The sequence below is a fragment of the Marmota flaviventris genome, chromosome 15 (genome assembly GCF_047511675.1).
Source record: "Marmota flaviventris isolate mMarFla1 chromosome 15, mMarFla1.hap1, whole genome shotgun sequence".
NCBI classification, from domain to species: Eukaryota; Metazoa; Chordata; class Mammalia; order Rodentia; family Sciuridae; genus Marmota; species Marmota flaviventris.
The window spans coordinates 48,350,326-48,371,341 of NC_092512.1; the positions used below are offsets into that span (position 1 = coordinate 48,350,326).

A 21,016-nucleotide genomic window follows, 5' to 3' on the forward strand; every position below is an offset into this window, starting at 1 on the left:
TGAAAGCCTGACTCAAAAGTGAAAAATAAGAAGGTCTGGCAATATAGCCCAATGGGATAGTGTCCCTAGGTTCAATCCCCAGTAATGTATGTGTGTTGGGGAGTGGGGATAGTGGAATCTCAGGACGAGAATTCCTTGCCCACAGGGAAGAAGCCTGGCCAATTTCACTAACTATCCAGAGAATCCTACATCCCATCTCCCCCCATCCCCTTTGGTAAAAAACTTAGTGACTGGTAAAGAACTGGTTTTACAAATGGGGCAGAGACTAGTGCCTTCACATAAACCACAAATCAAGTTATTCTCTTTCCTACATTGCCAATTTCTGCCTCCACTCCTCATCAGCAGATGGATCTTTAAGTCTCTTCCATTTTATAAAATAGAACAAAAACTACCTCCAGGTTCTGTGATTTTTTTGACCACTTGTATCAAGCTTTCCTCTTTCACTGTATCACCCTTCAAGAATTTTCTATCCCACTTCCTCCTCTTTTGTTCATTCCCAAATGACAGTAATCTGAATACAGCTCTCATTATTCCCTGAGACAACTTTGCTAACAAGATTAACAATAAATAACCTCTTTGTAATTATATTCATTGGGTGTTCTTCAGTTCTTCAAGTTTTCAGTAGTCCCCCATCTCCTGCCATGCCCTGACAGAACCCAGGGCCTGTGCATGCTCTTCCATCCACTGAACTACCCTATGCCCTTCTCCCCTTTCAGCAGGTTTTGACCTCAATAACCATTTCTTTCACTGGCATTTACAAGCCTGATCTTTTGCCTAATTACTCCGTCAAAATCATTTAATGGAGCACTAATTCACTTATTTAAAAATTAAAAAATAAGTCCAGTGGAAAGAAAATAGTCAATAACACATAAATATGTATCATGTAGTAATTTTAAGTGTTAAAAAAAATACAGATTACATACAGCATGCAGATTAAAAGCCCCCTACTCAAAAGAGTTTGAACTAATTCTATTTATAATAAGTTTTAGACCAGGGAAAACGAACTTACGGTAGGGAAAAAATATGGAATACTGATTGCCTCAAAAGGGAGCTTGAGACAATTTTTTGAAGTGATGGTAATATTCTATGTCTTAATAAGGATTTATCAGAGTTTACATTTATTAAAATTCATCAAAACAGTACATGTGACACTTGTACTTGTCCTTCTATGTAAACTTCACCTAAAATTGTTAAGCAAATACTGAATTCTAGAGTTAATGATACGCATGCTAAAGTACTGAGGAGTAAAATATACTGATATGTACAACTTAATAGAAACGCATTTTAAAATTAGATATGCTGGGCATGGTGGTACACACCTTAGACCCAGCTACTTGGGAGGCTCAGGCAGGATAACCTCAAGTTCTTGGGCTAGCCTGGGCAACTTAATGAGACCCTGTCTCAAAATAAAAATAGAAAGGTCTAGGCATATAGCTCAGTGGTAGAGTGCTTGCCTAGCATGCATGAGGCCCTAGGAGGGAGGGAGGGAAGGAAAGAAGGAAGGAAGGAGGGAGAGAGGGAGGGAGGGAGGGATTGATTAGGTGGATAAAGAGATATGAGATAAAACAAGTCCTTAGGCAAGGTCATGCCTGGCAGAAACACTTAAATGCCACCACCAGGCTAGAATATTCATCTTCAGGATACCTCCCTGGTATATGTTATGTGGTAAAAGAGTAACTGGATGCCCTATAAACACACAACACTGCCTCTTCATTCTCTTGCCCCAAGTCCAATGCTCTATTCATTATTTCAATCAAATACACCATCACTCAGCTGCCTAAATACTATTCAGGGACAGAGAAAGACCCAGAATCTATTTTTAATCTCTCTGAAGGAGTAATCCAATACTAATACACTTGTCTGCTTTTCCAGACCTGTGCTTTTAGTAATATTTTGAAACATGGAATTTTTCATTTTACCAATGTATCTCTATATAAAAGGAAGCAAAATTAAGACTGGGGAGTAAAGAATTATTTAACAAGAGAACTTGAAGCACCAGTTCTCAAACTGGCTATAACATTCTCACAAAGCCTTAAATGCTCGTAGCTAATTAAATAACCTGGTAAATCACCAGAGAGGAAACACAAGAACTAAGATTTTTAAGCAAAAAAGGGAGGATGATATAAAGTTGAAATTTGCTGTCTCAGGGTTACACAACCAAGTACTACCTATGCCAGAAGAATCCATCTGCTCCCACTCTTTCTACTCTTGTACTTCCCCAAGGCTCATTACTAAGACCCATGTTAATACCACCTTAAAAGACTAGCGTCTATCTCACTTCAAGTTCCCTTAAAGTCTCTCGTGGATTAATGGTTTTTAAAATTTTTTTGATCATGGCTTACAGAGTAAGAAATATATTTTACATAATTATCTCTATGTATACTAGGTTGCTATTTATCCAGATTTAATATACACAAGCACATGAGAAAAGCAAACTTTCTTATTCTAGACTATATTGATTTATTTCATTATAATATCCTATTAATGGGCTGCAAACCACAACCTGAAGTTCATTTAAATTACTGCAAATTTCCCTAAGAAAAAGACTATAAAATAGTAGCTACAGGTGTACTGAAGCATTTATTTGGCTCCCACAGATTAGGTTTATGTACTTGCCGTTTTTAACTGGAATGCTTTCTTGCTTCATTTATAAAACAGGTTGGCTGCTATTCTAACTTGCCTTCTTAACTCCCAATCTGTTCATAATCACTAAAAGAATGATCTTAGTATATGACCATGCTACTCCCTGTCTAAAATTATTTAATATTTATTCATGGTTTTTCAGAAAAGCTATCAAACCCATAAGACATACAAAATTCTTCACAGGACTGTTTACTCTTCAACATTATATTCCTTCTTTCCACAAATGCTTAACATAATCTACAACAAAACACTAATTCCTGGGTTCGCTATATACATTTCATAGATGCTAGTGATCTGAAATATGCAAATGGCTCTTCTGAGAATGGAACTTTTTACACTTGTGCCAATTACTTGATTGCTTAACTCCTACTCTTCTTTCAGAAATCCACTTAGGGGTCATCTCTTCCAGAAAGTATTCACTGGCCTCAAGAGCATCAGTTACTCTTCCTATCCCAACTCTGCTATGCTCCTTCCCAGAGCATACTAAACGTACCTCTAGCATAGCTTTAAAATAAACTGTACAGTCACTGATTTTTGACAGTAAGAACTTCTTCTTCTATATTTACATCACAATACACACAAGAAATGAGGATAAAAAGCTACCCAAGATACAAACATAAGAAAAGAGATTTTTGAGGGAAAAAAATGGAAGATAATGTATAGTCAGAAGTGCTTACAGGAAACACAAGAAGGAATCTCCAGAAAGCAGCTGAAAATCAGCTCAGAGAAAGGTCTGGTTAGACATTATGAATAAAGTGCTACGAGAGTACTAGATCTACCAGGGACATGCATGTGCATGCACGCACATATACAATAACAACAAAGGCTTAAACCGCATACAGTGGGCAAAAATCACACGTGCCAGTAAAGAGCACTAAGAAAAAATGGTTCCAAAGTAGGAAAGGAGTCTGAGCATAATTACATAAGAAAATGAGGTCAATAAAGTACTTAGAGACCTCTAGAAGGGTAGTTTCAACAGCTATGAGTTGACATTCTGTCCACTATAAGATGTTTTGAAAACACTGTCTATACTTTTGTAAACAGCACAAACTACATTATATGTACACATTTTCAAATCTGAACCTGTAAGTAACCTTTTTGAATATAAAAATAATGAATGATTAATATTAATGTCATCAGAGCCAAGACTGAAAAAATTTAAAAAACACCTAAGTAGCCAGGCACTGTGGCACATGCCTGTAATCCTAGTGACTTGGGAGGCTTTAGGCAGAAAGACTACAAGTTCAAGGCCAGTCTCAACAAGTTAACAAGGCTCTAAGAAACTTAGCAAGACCATGGTCTCAAAATAAAAATTAAAAAGGGATGGGAGGTATAGCTCAGTGGTAGAGTACCTTTGGAATCAATCATCAGTACCAAATAAGAAGAAGAAGAAAAAAAAACCTACTGATATGGAAGAGATCACCAAATGGAATATACATACAGAATACTCTTAAAGAAAATTATGGGGAACTGAATAATTACAGAGGGAAACTTAAAGGAGATTATGAATTACTAAGCTTCAAGGAAAATGAGTTTGTAACAGAGCCAGTTGTTGGGATTACATAACTGTTAACTGTCACCAGCACTCAATATTAAGGGAAAAAAGAAAAAAAAAGACTAGTTGTTCTCAAGTGTGACATTTGGAGAGTAGAACACTGAGGTTATTACAGAGTTATGGTCACTTTCATGAAAAAGTCAAAATCAAATCAAATTAACATCAGTTTTCTATTTTTCCCTTCATATCATGTATACTTCAACTAGATGAGCAATTGTTCTTAGTTCCAGAAAGTACTTGTGCTTGGCATAAATAAATAGTAAAAATCAGATTCCAACTTAAGATTTCAAATTACTGAACAACAGAAACATTTAATATACATATTCCGTAGTCACATATCACCAAAAAGTTATTACTTAAATGGAAGTCAAACTTTAAAAAAAAAATTTTTTTAACATACCCTGATGGCAAAGATTCTGTGTTGGCATTTCCAGACTGCTGCCGTACAGATTCCACACACCCATCTGGCTGCCTTAATTTGTCAAAAGCAGAACTATTTCCAGAATTAGAGGAGTCAGGGTCTAAAATGCTCCTAGCTTCAGATCCCAATTCTGTACTGACAGAAGGAACACATTCACTGTGTTCTGAGGAAACCATACTCTCTTGTATCTCTTGATCAGGAGGATCTTCAATGGTACTGCTAGTGTAATTTGAAGTCAAGGTGGTTTCTTCAGATGCTAATTGAGTACTCATGGCAGAAGCATTATCAGTTGGTGCAGGTGAGGATGATTCTCGATTAACTGAGAAGGGAAAATTAATAAGATGATCTAGGAAGTAATGACAAAGCACCTAATTACCTAATCAATCAATTACACTGCATAAGAACATAATTCAGACTGAGCAATAAGCAATACAGCAGGTACTGATGAAAATAAAGAGGATTATATTTTCCAAAGCTCTCATTTTAGAAAAAATAATAAATAATCAAATTTTTACTATATATAATCAACTTCAGGAAAGAGAAACCAACATTAGGATAATAAATATTTTTCCTCCAAATTATCTATTCTAAAAGAAAGTCTAAAAGGGCTATATAAAAACTTCAAAATGATCCCTTTCAACCTCTCTTCTTGTATACAAATGGTAGCTAATATAAAAACCACTTTTTGCCTATAGGAAATATATAATGGTATTAATTCTTAAAATAGTACAATAGGGAACTGTAAAAAGATCCATGAACCCACTTGCTTTCTGAAGAAATAACCCTGTACTGAGACTGGTATACTGGTGAGTAATGGTGACGTAATTTCCATAAGTTTCATTTTAAGTTTAATGATCCATTTTCAACTATGTGTCATATAAAGGTGAGTCAATTAAAATTGCAAGGAAAATAGATTACTGAACAAAACCTGTCCACCTCAAAGTTCTAATGGAATTGATATAGGGAGATGAAATTAGGCAAGTGAAATAAATCTTCAGGTAGTTTTTAAAAGAAAAAATAAGACTTAATAGTGAAAAAAAAGAAGAGTACATTACTCAAGGAATCAAATGTGAAACAACAGAATAAATCAAGTGCTGTACCAAATATGGAGGAGAGAATGGCTTGGCGGCAATGGAGTGAAGACAACAGTGAAATATGAGAGAGAAAATATCTACAGCGCTACTCCATACCAAACACTGTTAAGATAAAATGGAAAAACACAAAAGAAACTATGCAGAGAAAGACTTAATTCCCAGGTCTGCTTTATGATGTTCACTTAAAAACAATATTTCCTTCGATTTTCCACAAAATTAAAAAAAAAGGATTATCAGTAATCTTTCTGAAGCAAAATAACATTAAATGGAAACAGGAATATTTAAGGAAAGATGTAATTCTGTCCAAGAAGAAACCTTGGTGCACACTTCAACATAGCACATGAAACATAAATTGTTAGAAACAGAGGAAGAAAATTAAACGGAAACTTTACCAGTCACTCAAGGCAAAACTTCTCTCCCATATGTAATTCAACAAGTGCTCTCAGTTCTTCTTCGTCTTTACCAATACACTTTACCAATACAGAGATCACCATTTCTTGCTTACACTATTATAAAAGCCTCCTAATTATTTGCCTACCTCTTGTCTTTTCCAACTACAGTCCATTCTTCCAACAGAAGTAATCTTTTTAAAACATTTAACAGATCTCCTTGTTCACCTGAACAAACATGCCATCAGATTCCAACTGTAGTCAGGCATGGTGGCCCAAGCCTGTAATTCCAACAACTAGGGAGGCTGATGTAGGGTGATCTCAAGTTCAAGGATAGACTCAGCAAATATGCAAGGCCCTAAGCAACTTAGTAAGTCCCTTTCTCAAAACAAAAAATAAATAAGGGCTAAGGATGTGGCTCAGTGGTTAAGTGCCCCTGGTTCAATCTCCAGTACCAAAAAAAGGTTCCCATTGCAAGCAGAATAAATATGAAAATACTGCAAAGTTTTTACCAAAAGCTAGTCCACAGCTATGTCTGACTTCTTATGAATACTTTATAACAGGTTTCTTCTCATGGTTCAAAGTCCATGCTCACTGCACCTTTAGCAAGGCAGTCCGTGAACACCTTAATTAATGATGCACATGCCCACTCACTCCAGACTGCATATGATTCTTTTTTCTCATGTTTTGAAATTGTTTTTATTATTTCTCATTAAGTTTGGAGTGAAAAGGCTTTGTCATACTTGTTCATTTTGTATTCCCAATAGCTAAAAAAAATGCCTGACATATGTAAGCAATAAATATTTGCTGAATTAATAAATTAAAGACAAATCACAAAGGCAAAACTGAACATACCTGTCTAAAAACTATGCAGATAACAAACAGTGCATTAGAAGAAACATTAATAATATGAAAGATCTAATAACCTAAATCAATATACTTGATCTAAATTTGAGTTAAAAAAGCAATCACAAATATTTGTATAATATGTATAACTATATATAGTTTACTTCAATTTGCTTAGAGGATTAAAAAATAATTATTAAGTTAAAAGAATATGAAATGAAATCACAAACTTTAGAGGAACTAATGACAAACATCTATGTCAAATGCTATTGGACATGGTCAAAGAAGTACCCAAGAATATCAGAAAGAATGGTAATAAATAACCTTACAATTCAATTACAGAGCCAGGGGAGAAACAAACTGGTCAAAAGAAATGAATCAAAAACTGACAAAACAGACCAGAACTTCCTAAACCACCTGATAGGAATCAACTGGGATCTTACTGAAAAAACTGTATCTCAGTTCCCACCCTAGACTTAAAAAAAAAAAAAAAAAACTCCAGGGGAAAGCTGTAGGGAAGGTCCTGGGAGTCTATATTTTAAACAAATGCATCAGATGACTTTCCGAATCAGCAAAGTTGGAAAAACCATGAAATATAGCTTGCCAAGTTTTTTTAAAAAAAGAAAAATTTAAGAAGACCAATCAAGGTAGAAATGGAAAAGGTGACAAAAGAACTAACACCATTTACCTTAATGGCACTAGGCTCAGAGAAGTTTTTGAGAAAATTCTATAAGCCTTTAATGAATAGATGATTTCCATGTTATTTAAAATGTTAAAAGAGGAGAGAAAAAGAAGAAGAAAAGGGGAGCTTTCCAACATTCCATAAAGGTAATATAATTCTTTCAAAACTGAAACTGAACAGCAGCAGCCAAGAAGACTACAGAGCAACTTCATATATAAATAAATTCGACGATGTCCAATATTAGGGAATTATGTTAAAAAATCTACTGTGTTAACAGACTGTAAGATAAAGGCCATGCGATTATTTTTCATACAAACCCAAAAGCATTAAGTAAAATATTGAGGATATACTTGAGAAATCAAGGAAAAATCATGTATAACAATCTAGATTAACTATCATAAACCAATAGTAAGCATATATGTATCAAAGGTAAAACATTAGAAGAACTTCTATTAAAATTTTTAAAAAACTAAAATCAAGACAAAATAATAAGATCACAATCACGATTCAACTCATTATTGTTGATTATATTTGACAGCACATTAGGATTAGAAAAAGTTCTGATACTGGAAAGAAAATAGTAAAATCACATTTGTAAAGATTATTTGTAGAACACACAAGAAAACCAACTTTAAAAAATATAGAACCAATTAATTGAAACTAAATCATTTCAGCAAAAATGATCAGATAAAACATCAAGATTATAGTCAAGATCTATATAAAGAAAACTAAAAAGCAGTACTAAGAGGTTTTTTTTTAAACTGGGCATGATGTTGTACACTTGTAATCCCAGAGACTTGTGAGGCTAAGGTATGAGGATTACAAGTTCAAGGCCATTGTCAGTGCCTTAGCAAGGTCCTGCCTCAAAATAAAAAATAAAAGGACTGGGGATATTGCTCAGTAGAAAAGTGTTCCTAAGTTCAAAACCCAGAGGAATGGCAGGGAGGTATTTTCTAAAATAGAATGAATAAAAATTTTCAAAAGCTCTAGATGGACAAGAAGATTCAATATTGTTAGATAATAAAAATAATAATTCTCCTTAAAATATAAATGCTGGTACGGATACAGAACAACAGGAATTCTCATTCCTTGCTGGTGGGAATGCAAAATAATACAGCCACCTTGGAAGACACTTTGGCAGTTTTTTATAAAAACTAACCATAATCTTATCATATAATCCCCCACTATCACACCTCACCCCAATTGAGATGAAAGCCTGTGCCCAAATGTGTATAGTAATTTTAATTCATAACTGTCCAAATTCCTTCAACAGGTGAATGGATAAACAAATTAGGGTACACCCATATAGTTGACTATTATTCAGTGATAAAAAGAAATAGCAACCCTCAAAACACACCAAGAAACTTTAAATGCACATGGCTAAGTGAAAGGAGTCAATCTGTAAAGGCCACAAATGGTATGATTCCAACTATATGACATTCTGGAAATGGCAGTGCTTTGGAGATAGTAGAAAGATCAGTGGTTTCTAAGGTTTGGGGGAAAGATACACTGATGATGAACAAGAATTTTGGAGTAATGAAAACTACTATGCATGATACTGTAATGGTGCATATATGATAATATGCATTTGTAAAAATGCCCATAAAACTGTACACACAGAGTGAAACTTAATATAAACTAAGAACTTCAGTTAGTGACAATTTATTAATAATTCATTAATAATGATCCATTAGTTGTAACAAGTATACCACAGTAATATATAATGCTAATAACAGGGATTATTCTGAATTAGATTCAGGGGAATATGGGACTTCTGTATTCTCTGCTCATTTTTTCTCTAAATCTAAAACTATACTGAAATATAAAGTATATAAATTTTAAAAAGCTAGCTAGAGACCATTTATTTCAATAACTCAACAAACACTTGTTAGCCGATACTACCAACTGGTTAAAGATAACACAATAATACCTTCGAATGGAGGGATTACTATTCATATTCTCAACTGTTGTATGTGTTTTTGGGGGGGGGGTTCCCTGCACTGCCCCCAGGAGACACTTGGTAATGCCTGGAGATATATTTGTCACAACTAGAGGGGAGGGTGATATTACTTGCACCTACTGATCAGTTTAAATACTCCTAAACACCCTACAATGTACAGGACAACCCCCAGTGACAAAGCACTGGCTAACTTGAAATGTTAATAGCGCTAAGGTTGACAAACTCTGACAAATATTCACCCAGATACCCGGCAGTGTCCAACCTTGTGATGTTTATACAAAATAAACATCTGTTGACAGGTGAATATAACAATGAATGAATAGATAAACTCACAAAGGAAAGGCAAAGAGAAATGAACGGAAAAAGGCCAGGATCATAGGCTCCCTGCTTGTAAGGAAATATGATGAATTATATGCAAGCAAATAATTAAAATATTATGTGATAGGTGTGATAGTGCATTTACAAAATATCTCACACCTTCTTCATGAGATATAAGAACACATCTACCAATTTTTCTTTTAAGAAAAGGTGTCTTTCTATGTTGCCCAAGCTGGCTCCAAACTCCTGGGCTCAAGCCTCAGCATTCCAAGTAACTGGGACTACAGGTGTACCACCACACCCAAACTGACATGATTTCTTAATGAACATATCCCAAATCTCACTTTCAGTCATTATGATTTCTGAAGTCACAAGACACACCTCCTTAATTTCATGTTTAATCTTTGAGAAGTTTTAGATGTATGATATATCCATCTCATGGATAAGCAGCTATCCTCATTCTAACATTTCTTTTAGGTAAAAAAAGACAAAGGTAGAAACACTGGAGTGTCTGAATACCATAAACACTGGAGTGTCTGAATGTGTTGGCTCCCAAAGGCTAATACGTTTAGAAGCTTGGTACTCAGTGTAGCTAAGAGGATGCAGAACCCTCTAGAGGTGGCATCTAGAGAGAGGAGATTGGGTCACTGGGGATGCTACTTTGGAGGGGTTAAAGGTGGGTCTTGTGAGACCCCAGTTGAGTTCCTGAGAAAGTGAGTCAGTATAAAAGAGCAAGCCTGACCTCTTAGTTTAGCCTGGTGATCTCTGGCTTCCTATTTAGCCTAGTGATCTCTCCCCTTTGTATGCACTTCTACCACAATGTCAGCCATTCTGGCCTCTAGTCAGGGACTAGAGGCCAAATAAACAGGGCTACTTGCGCTGGAGATATAACTCAGCAGCAGAGCACTTGCCTAGCCCTGGGTTCAATCCCCAGTGTTGCCTCCTCCTTCCCCCAACACACACAAAAAACAAATGGGGCTACTCAATCTTGAACTTTCAGCCTCCAAAACTGTGAACCAAATAAACCTTTTTTCTTTTTAAGTTATCCAGACTGAGTTATTTTATCAAAGCCACAGAATATAGACTATTATAGCATTTTTACTCCCATTTATAACTATGACATGAAAAACAGATATTTGCACATACATTGCAAGTTTCTTTAAAAGTTTATTCACACTTGAGAGAGAGGCTATGGTTATAAAGTGAATGGAACACAAGGGAGTCTCATGGTAATAGTGTGGGACTGGGGATGTAGCTCTGTGGTAAAATGCTTGCCTAGTATCCTGGAGGCCCAGGTTTCAACTCTCAGTTAACACCAAAAAAAGGGGGGAAAAAGGTTAAAATGGAAGTTAAATTGTGCAGAACTACAGACAAACACACACATACACACAGGTAGTACAGTTAGAACTAGAAAATGTGAACAAGCTCTGTGGATGGTTATGTATGTCAAATTCTTGAATTTGATTTTGTAATGTAGTTATCCAAGGAGTTTGAAAAGGTTATAACTCTCAATGTATTTAAAAAAATTCTTCAGAATGAAAAACAAGCCAAAAAAAAAGTCTAGTAAATTTATAAAATAGGTTCTGTCTGAAACTTACCATACTGAGTTCTGATCTATTAATAAAATAATAATATGTAGAAAAATTCAATTCACACTAAAAGTTAGGAGTATGAGAACAAACTATAAAATATATACCTACCATTGTTCAAGGACTACAGTAGATGGTTTTTCCTTACTATCTCATTCAATCTTCAATACAGTCCTAGAAGGTAGTTGAATAAGAGTAATAACCTCTTTATAAACGAAGGAGCTAAATTTTGAAGATTTCTCCAACATCACAGTTAACATGTTAGGTGACTGAGCTCAGTCCTGGCTGAGGCCAAATTTAATCTCTTTTTACTACATCACAACTGCTTCCCATTGCAGCCTAACATAACTACTAGTACAGACAACTTGTCAAATGGATCCTCTTACTCAAGACTTGAAAGGAAAGGAAGGGGAAAACCCTCACTTACAATGCTGTGAAAAAATACTGTATGTCTTAAACTTCTTAGTTTATGTATGTCTTAAACTCCTGGCCCACCATACCTTATCTGAAAACCTTGTAGTCAGGTGTGTTCCAGAATTCATTACTTTAGATGTTATATAGCACATATATTACATATTACACTAATATCAGAGCAGGTTGGAGGCTCTGATTTTAAACACATACATTGTTATTAAACATTCCTTAATAAAATGTAGAGATACACATAATAAGCATGACAGGTAAAAACTACAAATAACCTCTTGTAAGTTCTAGTCATTTTGCCATCAAATGAGTTTCCCCCCTCCCTCAAAAAAGAACAACTTTAGTGATTTCAGTATTTTGGAATTAACAGTTGTATTAGTCTATCTTCACTAATAAGAAATACCCAAGGCTGAGTAACTTTATAAAGGAAAGAGGTATGGTTAGCTCACAGTTTGGGAGGCTCAAGTGCATGGCATCAGCCTCGGTTCAGCTTGGTTAAAGACCTCACGGCAAATGGGAGAGCATGTATGAGAAGGAATCATATTTCCAGGCAGGAAGTCAGAAAGTAACTAGCTGGTCAGGCTCCCACTTATGACCAATTCACTCTCGGAACTATCTTAAGAGTCCCACAAGACTACCTTGATTCTTTCTGAGGGCACACTTCCAATGAGCTAAGCCCCGCCCACTAGGTCCCACCTCTTAAAGGTCCAACTAACTTTCACATTACCACACTGAGGGTCAAGCTTCCAACACATGAACCTTTGAGGGGCAAATAACATATAAACTATAGCACCAGATAGGAAATTAAAGATATGTTATAATAGAATACGCACACACGCCCACCCTTACCCCCACAACTCCAACAACAAAAACTGACCTTAAAATCCTTACTTTAAAAAATAAATACCATTTTGTACCAACATCTTTAAAAAGGCAGGGATAACCCATTCCTTGAAAAGATACCTGAATTCATCCTCCTTGTAAGGGATGAGAATCATACAAAAGGCATCAGTTATATGGTTGCTATCAAAGTAGGTTCTGGAAGCCTTTGTAGACCAGCCTACGGAATGGTGGCAGTTGGATTGTTTTGTCACATAACACCAACAATAATCAGAGGAGATGAAGAGGTTGGAGGAATACTATTTGAAGCCTATCATAGTATAAAAGATGAATACTACCCCTTTGAGACACTATAAAAACCATATACATCAAAGTGAACAAGAAAGCAGTGTACAGTTGAGGGCCACAAAGCTATATGTCAATCATAGCTCTTCTACTTCCTAGCTATAATCTCTCTGTGCTTTAGTTTCTTCATCAGAGAAAAAAAGGAAAATATTGGTATCTATTTCAAAGAGTTATTGTGAGCGTTAATTCATTTCATGGATATGCAATGTATAAAACATGCACAGCACAAATGTTAGCTATCATTCTTTTATTCAGATGCCCTAGATTACCTTATAATTATTAGGAATGCCACATGAATTAGTTATGACAGAGCTTTCATTTCTTGTTCCTCACATGTATATTTTATTTTTACCTTGAAATCCCATGCAAGGATAAGAGAGGAATGTGAAAAGTGAATTTATTCCCCATTGAAAGAGGCCATAGAAGTATTTGACATGCTAGGGAGTTTAAATAAGAGATTCCTACAATGAGAAGAGCCTTGGTTAATTCCTTTCCCCTTTTACATCAACACCTGACTATGCCCAAGTGCTAAAACATGAAACTAACTAATTGTGGTGGATACTTTCACCAATTTAATCAAATAGCTAACCATTTTAGTAATAAGGGCTATACCCTCAAATCCATTCTTTTAAATGAAGATGACAAGAAAGATATAGAAAGGTGATATAATCCTTTCTGAAATGAGCATTCAACATTTCCATCTTATTCCTTTTGTTAATTCAGAGTGGACTTAATAATTGGCCCTGCTATCTAATTACTGCCAAAAAGAATGGAACTGGCTCAACCATTCTGAATCCAAAGATAGCCCCATATAATAAATCAATTCATTTTTTTAAGTATGGGTAACTATTTGATAACTTAAAAAGCTTTCCTGACTAAAATCATTGGCTTCATGCCTTATTGTGAAGAACTCTGATACTCTGATAAATCTTTTTACTATGTGAAATTAAAAAAAAAAAAAAGTGAGTGGTCTTTGTATAGCTATTTACTCAGATTATATTTTTTAAATTGCAAAATTTAATTTCAAGATTAAGCAAATACCCATAAGCAAGCCAAGTATTTAGAATGTGCTGTTATGGCTACTCAAAGGATGACTTTTAATTGACTTATACTATGAAGATATATCATTATTCTACACTGAAGATAGAGAATATTGAGCAGAGTTCTATGAAATTCACCACTATATTTGCTTTCTTAGAATAAGGGACCATGTTATGTGTTTCATATTATGTTGCAGATTCAGACAGATCAAAAAAAAGATTAGAAAGAAAACATTCTTTAAGTATTCCTTCTATAATAGAGTGATTCTTACTAAGAAATATAAAACTTTCTGATAGCTCTATCACCCCACAGTACTTTTTTTTTTCGCCATGTTAAGTACTAAGGCTAAAAAAAAGCACTTGCACATTAAAAGACAATTTAAAAAATCATTCATTATTAAATCAATGCTTCACTAAAGTTCTTTCAGAAATATATTTTATATCATGAATTAAATAGTATTTTGTGACATACAGCCCAAGAATCTAGCTATCATAAAACCACTCACTTAGAAAAATGTGTTGTTATCTCTAATACAATTTTGGAATATCGTCCTAAATAATCTAGAAAAATTTAAATTCAGAAAAAATTCAGGAATTACAATTTAAGAATTACTATCAGAATAGAAGATTAAGAAACACTGCACAATAAGGGAAACATAGGCAAAGACAAATAAACTTAATTTAGTTTACATTGAAACAATATGTCATAAATAGCAACACTTACCAGTGTCATTAGTAGGCTCAGATGTGAGTGCTTTGGGAGCTGGTGTATTTTTGGGTCTGGCAGCAACCTGAGATGGAGATGAAGGTGTGTTGTCTCCATTAACTACATACGAACAGCATGAGTTCTGGACAACAGTATTGGTAGGTATGTGATTATCTACTCCATTACTACTCTCAACAGCCAACCTTTAAAAAGAAAAAGTCTTACTTCAATAAGTATAATTAAACAACTTTTCATTAGAATGTTCATGAAAAACATTTGCTGAGTTCTTAACATTCAAGTAAAGTGATAGGTATTAAGTGTGATGAACAAAGATATGGCCTACTATTATTATTATTGAAGTTTCAGTATTACAATACTAGCAAGCAAAAATATACTGGTATAAAAATATACTAAGTTCAAATGAATCAGGCCCTTAAAATAATGATCCAGTTGTACATTTTAATATTTCAGTATAAGAATATTAACCTATTTTTAATTCTCTGTAGTTTCAAAAAAACTCATAAAATTTATAAAAACCAATTTTAAGCTTATAATTTTATTGAATAATAAAAAAGCTGAAATGTCTGTTAATATTCATTACAAAGTATTTTGTAGTAAGCAATAAAATTCTGAGTGTATGATGATCACAGAAAGTTAACTATTATATGCCAGAATTATAAAAATTTATGATATATAAATTAATTGCAAATAAACAAATAAATAAAAACTAGAACTACAAAATCAAATATTTTAAATCCTGTTGCCAATAAGGAGGAGTTGGAAATATTTTGGAAGTGGCCAGGAAAGCTTTTCCAAATACATAGGACACCCTACATCCACCAAGCAGCCTAAGTATTGTTTTAAAAATACAAATCAGATCTTGTCCCTTCCCTGCTTAAATCTAGGGATTAAAAATCTGGAATAAAATCTAGGCTTCTTACCTTAGTCAAAAAAGGTTTTGAAAATCAGCCACATTTCCCACCCCATCTATGTCCCTGACTTATTTTTCTCCAAGTTCCTTGCTCACCTTGCAAAAAATATACTATAACAATTTTATTAAGTATGAAAAGTATTCAAATGTGTATTTCAAATTATTATATACCAGACTAGAATTATAATAAGATTTTTGGAAAAGGTTAATTATACTCTAGAATTAAAAGAATCTGTAGAAAATAAGTTAACTGCAAATAAACTCGAAGCCTTTGAACTTGTTCTTCCCCTCAGAGTTCTGTATGGAAAGTTTTCTTAGCTTTTTAATTTAATTTTAGCACAAATGGGACTTTCTTGGAGACGATTCCCTGATCTCTCTCTCTTTAAAACAGGTTCTTCTCCATTCCTGTAACCCCCATCCTACCTCAATTATTTCACAGTTCTTATCGCTATATTTGGTTAGCTTATTTATTTATTCTGTAGTCTAATAACAGCATCTATCCCACCATAATGTAAATTTCTTGGGAACTGATCTGGTACTCTTAGTGCTTGGACTAGTGTCTGGTACTGAACAGGCACTCAATAAGCATCTCTTAAATCCTCCTCTCCCTTGTCACCTATGAGATATATTTAGGAAGTTTTAATAGGTACTGAGAAAAGCTTCCAAATGATTCTCTGATTTGTGTACCCCTCCACAGCTACCCAGTGAGAATCAGTGAGTGATTCAGGAATGAGATGAGAGAACCCATCTGAAATCCTCATAGTACTGTAGAAACTATCCTTAATTCAAATGTGTTACTATGAAGAAACAATATTAAGTTTTAGATTGATAGTCATTCAAGTTCCATCATCTAAAATTATACTCTAAGAATATAAAAAGACATATTTTACACGCTAATAATTTTAATCAACCTAATTGTTGTCCACTTTCAGTCATTAATTTTCTCACTGTAAACTATAATGTGGATACCAAATATATTTAAGGCAAATATACATTCTAGAAGGTGTACTTACCTGTTCAAAGTGTTTTTATGAGAATCATTTAATGGCAATTTAGGAACAGTGCTATTAGTAACTTTGTAGAGTAATAAAGATCATACTTTTGCAAATACCAACAAACCTTTTCAAATGTACCTAATCAATTTTATAGTAATACATTTCTATATTTTCAGGTTTTAATTCCACAATATAGATCTATTATTCACTTGCATTGCACTTTAGATACTTCAACCAAAGAATCTCAACTGTCATGAAATGTGAATGCCAGGAAGCTTTTGAAATGGCACGATGATTTTTGTAGGAAGACCATAATCTACAGGAGAATGCCAATTCCAATAAGACATATGACTTTTCCCAATATCTGACTCTATTTACCAATAAAAAAGGCCTAAATATAGATTTAAAGACATTTCAATAGAAGAATAAAGCATTAACAAGATACAACATAAATGATGAACCCTGAAACATTATGCTTTGTCAAAGAAGCTAGTCAAAAAAGTTCACATGTTATATGAACGTTTAATGTGAAATGGCTAGAATAGAAAAGAGAGAGAATGTAGATTCCTGGATAACAGAGGCTGGGAGGAAGGAGGAATTGGGAGTGAGTAACTACTCACGGCTATAGTTTCTTCTCGGGGGTGGTGATAAGAATGTTCTGAAATCAGTGATCTTAGTTGGCCATATATGAATATACTAAATTCCACTGAAACATGTACTTTGTAAGAGTGACTTCTGTAGTACGTGTATTGTATCTCAAAACATTATTTTATAAAGCTATGCTCATAAGCATTCAACAAATAACAAGTTCATATATAAGCTGTTAAATTATGTGGCAAATTCTAAACTAAGTTTAAAATTTAAAACGTCATACATGGGAAATGTTTTATCATATCATCACAAACACTAAAATAAAATATTCTACCTGGTAGTTGTCCTTGCAGAAGGTTCTCCATTTTCATGTAAGGCATCACCATTTTGCTGTATTTCTACTGAATAAGAAGAAACAAACACTCTAGGTTTTTATATACTCCTTGGCAATTTTTTCCTTTAAATTTTAAAAACACATAAAGTCAGCTTACTAGCTGGAGATGAGTTGCAGTTTGTTAGATTTTCTTGCTCAATCACCAATCCATCAAGCACAACTATCAATTCACCAGTTTGCACTATGCCATTCTTGTTTTCCAAGGAAAGTTTTAATTGTTCTTTCACTTTTTCCACTAGAAAAAAATACCGTAATTTAAAAGCTTTTGCCACATACAAAAATGTTTTAGAAATCAAAATTACATTTCAAGAAATACTCCAAGTTCAGTACCTGACAGTTACATTTGGAAGTAATTTTTTTGCTTTGTTTATCTGTAGACCCTTCTATACTATACCAAGATCATTCTCTTTCATACCTTGTTAAGTAACTCTTCTCCCCCCCAACCCCACACTTTCAACATCATCTTTCATTACTTCCGTGTACAGGACGAACTTCAGAGAACATGAATTAGGTGATGCTGTTACAAATTTCAACTCTGCAACTAACTAGGGGGACTCTGAGTGAAGTTATTCTAACTTCTTAAAGCCTATTTCCCTGTCACAAAATGGAAATAATAAGAGCTTCAAACTCTAGGCACAGTCATAAAGACCTAATTTAAAGCCATATAGAAAGCACTAGCACCACACCTAACACAGTTAGTGCTCACTAAATACTAAGTACTGTGACAATAGTTTGTTATTTCATTTTACATTAGTCAGACACTTCACTCCCATTATTGGAAGATCTAGCTGTAACTGAATGAAATTCAAGTGATTTCATACCAACTTCTATCATACAACGTATTAAAAGTTATTAGTGTGGGGCAGAAGACATGGGAAGATGACAGTGCAAGGGTACAAAGTTTCAATTAGAAGAAATAAGATCTTTTTCTTTTGAAATACACTGTACAGTGTGGTGAATATCATAAATAATAACATTACACATTTCAAAATCACTGAAAGACTAACTTTCAAATTTTCTCACCACAAAAAGTGGTATTTGAGGTGAAGTGACAGGTATGTTTATTAGCTTAATTATTACACATTTTATTTACAAATCATCATATTACCTTGTATCACACAAATATATACAACTAAAAACCGTCAAGTCAGAATTTTTAAAAACTAAAAATTCATCAATGATCACTTTAGTATCCAAAATGGGGTCAGTTACTTCAATCTGATCTTTAGTGGCTTTCTTTCTTCTTCTTCTTAATATTTTAGTTGTCAGTGGTTATTCATTCATTCATTCATTCATTCATTGTGCTGGTAACAGAACCCATTTATTCATTCATTTTTTTATTGTGTTGGGAACAGAACCCAGTGCCTCACACATGCCAGGCTAGCGCTCTACCACTGAGCCACAACTCAGCCATCTTTAGTGGCTTTCTGAAGCTACTGAATTCATGGAACTTTTTACATCTTAAAGTTCATAACTTTGATATTGCCTATATTTAACAAATTTGAGTCCCTCCCCCCATTTACAAAACATCCAGCACAAACATCTTGACTACATATCCACGTACAGAAAAGACAAAAATTTACAACTAATACTGGACAGGAATTCTTTTCAAAACAATTGAAGAACCATGTAATTAAAGAAGACCTTATAGAATACCTACCCAACTATTTGTAGTACAATTAGCCTTATCTCCATTCTAAATCAAAAGCAATTAGAGAAACTAGGGGAAATACAAAACACACACACACACACACACAAAAAAAACCTACAAAAGAATGAATTTCAACTTTATCTAATAATCTATCTCTGAAGAAAACTATATTGACCAACATTCTATTTCACTGATGTTATCTTCCTCCATTTAAAGTGCCCAGAAAGAGACTGAGCTCTCTTTCATAAAATATTTGGCTATTTGAACATATTACTAAAAAACCCCAGCATTTTGAAATTTTTTAATATAGATCTGTGTAAATTCTGATTAATTTGTCTATTAATTGTGTGCATTCTCATCCTAGAAAGACAGATTTGTTGGATATGCAAACTTTATATTGAAAATGATCTTCCAAATCTCTGAAGATACTATTTCACTATCTTTCCCTATCTGCTATTAATTCTGCAATTATAAATTATAAATCTTTGCAAATAACTTGTTTTATCTCCATGGCTCCTTTTAAAATCTGTCTTTGGTATCTTGCATTTCACTATGGTATGTCTAAACATGACTTTCTCTTTGCTATCTTATTTGGGGTAATATCATGTTTTTCATTATTATTCAGAATTTGCTATTATTATTCCTTAAAATATCTCTTCTAGTCTGGGGGTCAGCAAATTACAGTCCATACGTCAAAATCTAGCCTGCCTTTATAAATAAAGTCCACCAAAAAAAAAATCACCTGTTTTTATAAGTAAAGTTTTATCTGAATGTAGCTACACCCATTCATTTACATACTTTTCATGGCTAATTACACTCTACAAGGGCAGAAGAGTTGAATCAGTACAACAAAAAAACTGTTGGCCTATAAAGCTTAAATATTTAGTATCTAGATCTTTCTAGAAAATATTTGTTCTTATATTCTGTAATTTTTGACAGGAGCTTGTTCTCCAATTTAGTTTATAGGTAATCTCTGGGCTTTAACACAGTTATGCTTTGTTTCTAATTCTGCCAGAAATTTTAAGGTACTCCCAAGAGTCTAGATTGGAGGAGTTCAGGCTCAGCTCCCCTATATGGCTACTAAACAAAAGCTTGTTATTCTGAAAGCTGCTATGAGCGTGGCCTACTATTCTAATTCCATTTTACAACTCAAACAAAAAAGTTGAGATTGTACTGTCCAACATGGTAGCTACTAGGCAAAGATTTTCTTTGCTCGCTCTTTATTTCAAGGAGGGACCTCTGTCTTTTTGCAAATCATCAATGTCACAAAGATTTGTTCTGTCTAGGATCTAGTTGTTCTGTGATAGGAGGTTCTTTACAGCATATATTTCACAATTCTGAACATGTAAGATTGAAGTATAATACTCTGAATCATATAACTATTTACTATCACATAAATAATTCCCACTTAGGGCTGGGGTTGTGGCTTAGCTATAGAGTACTTGCCTAGCATGTGCAAAGCCCTGGGTTCAATCCTTAGTATCACATAAAGATTAATAAAATAAAGGTAAAAAAAATAATAATTCCCACTTACATGTATATGTTTATATGTTTATAGAGAGATAACAGTATTATTCCATCACAGTATTAACACAGGAACTTG

The 21,016-nt window shown here is 34.0% G+C and overlaps 1 protein-coding gene across 3 annotated transcripts in view; it reads right to left on the reverse strand.

Annotated features, from left to right (window-relative positions):
• Wwp1 (WW domain containing E3 ubiquitin protein ligase 1) overlaps positions 1-21,016 on the reverse strand; it is a 117,968-nt gene that overhangs the window by 39,235 nt on the left and 57,717 nt on the right. For 2 of the 3 annotated variants that reach the window (XM_071602257.1, XM_027947970.3), the window contains 4 exons: positions 17,860-17,997; positions 17,703-17,769; positions 14,870-15,054; positions 4,599-4,938 (listed from right to left, as the gene is read on the reverse strand). In XM_071602257.1, the coding sequence (XP_071458358.1) occupies positions 4,599-4,938; positions 14,870-15,054; positions 17,703-17,769; positions 17,860-17,997 (730 nt within the window). The remainder of the gene's footprint in view (positions 1-4,598; positions 4,939-14,869; positions 15,055-17,702; positions 17,770-17,859; positions 17,998-21,016) is intronic. The other variant, XM_027947974.2, reaches the window with a different exon arrangement.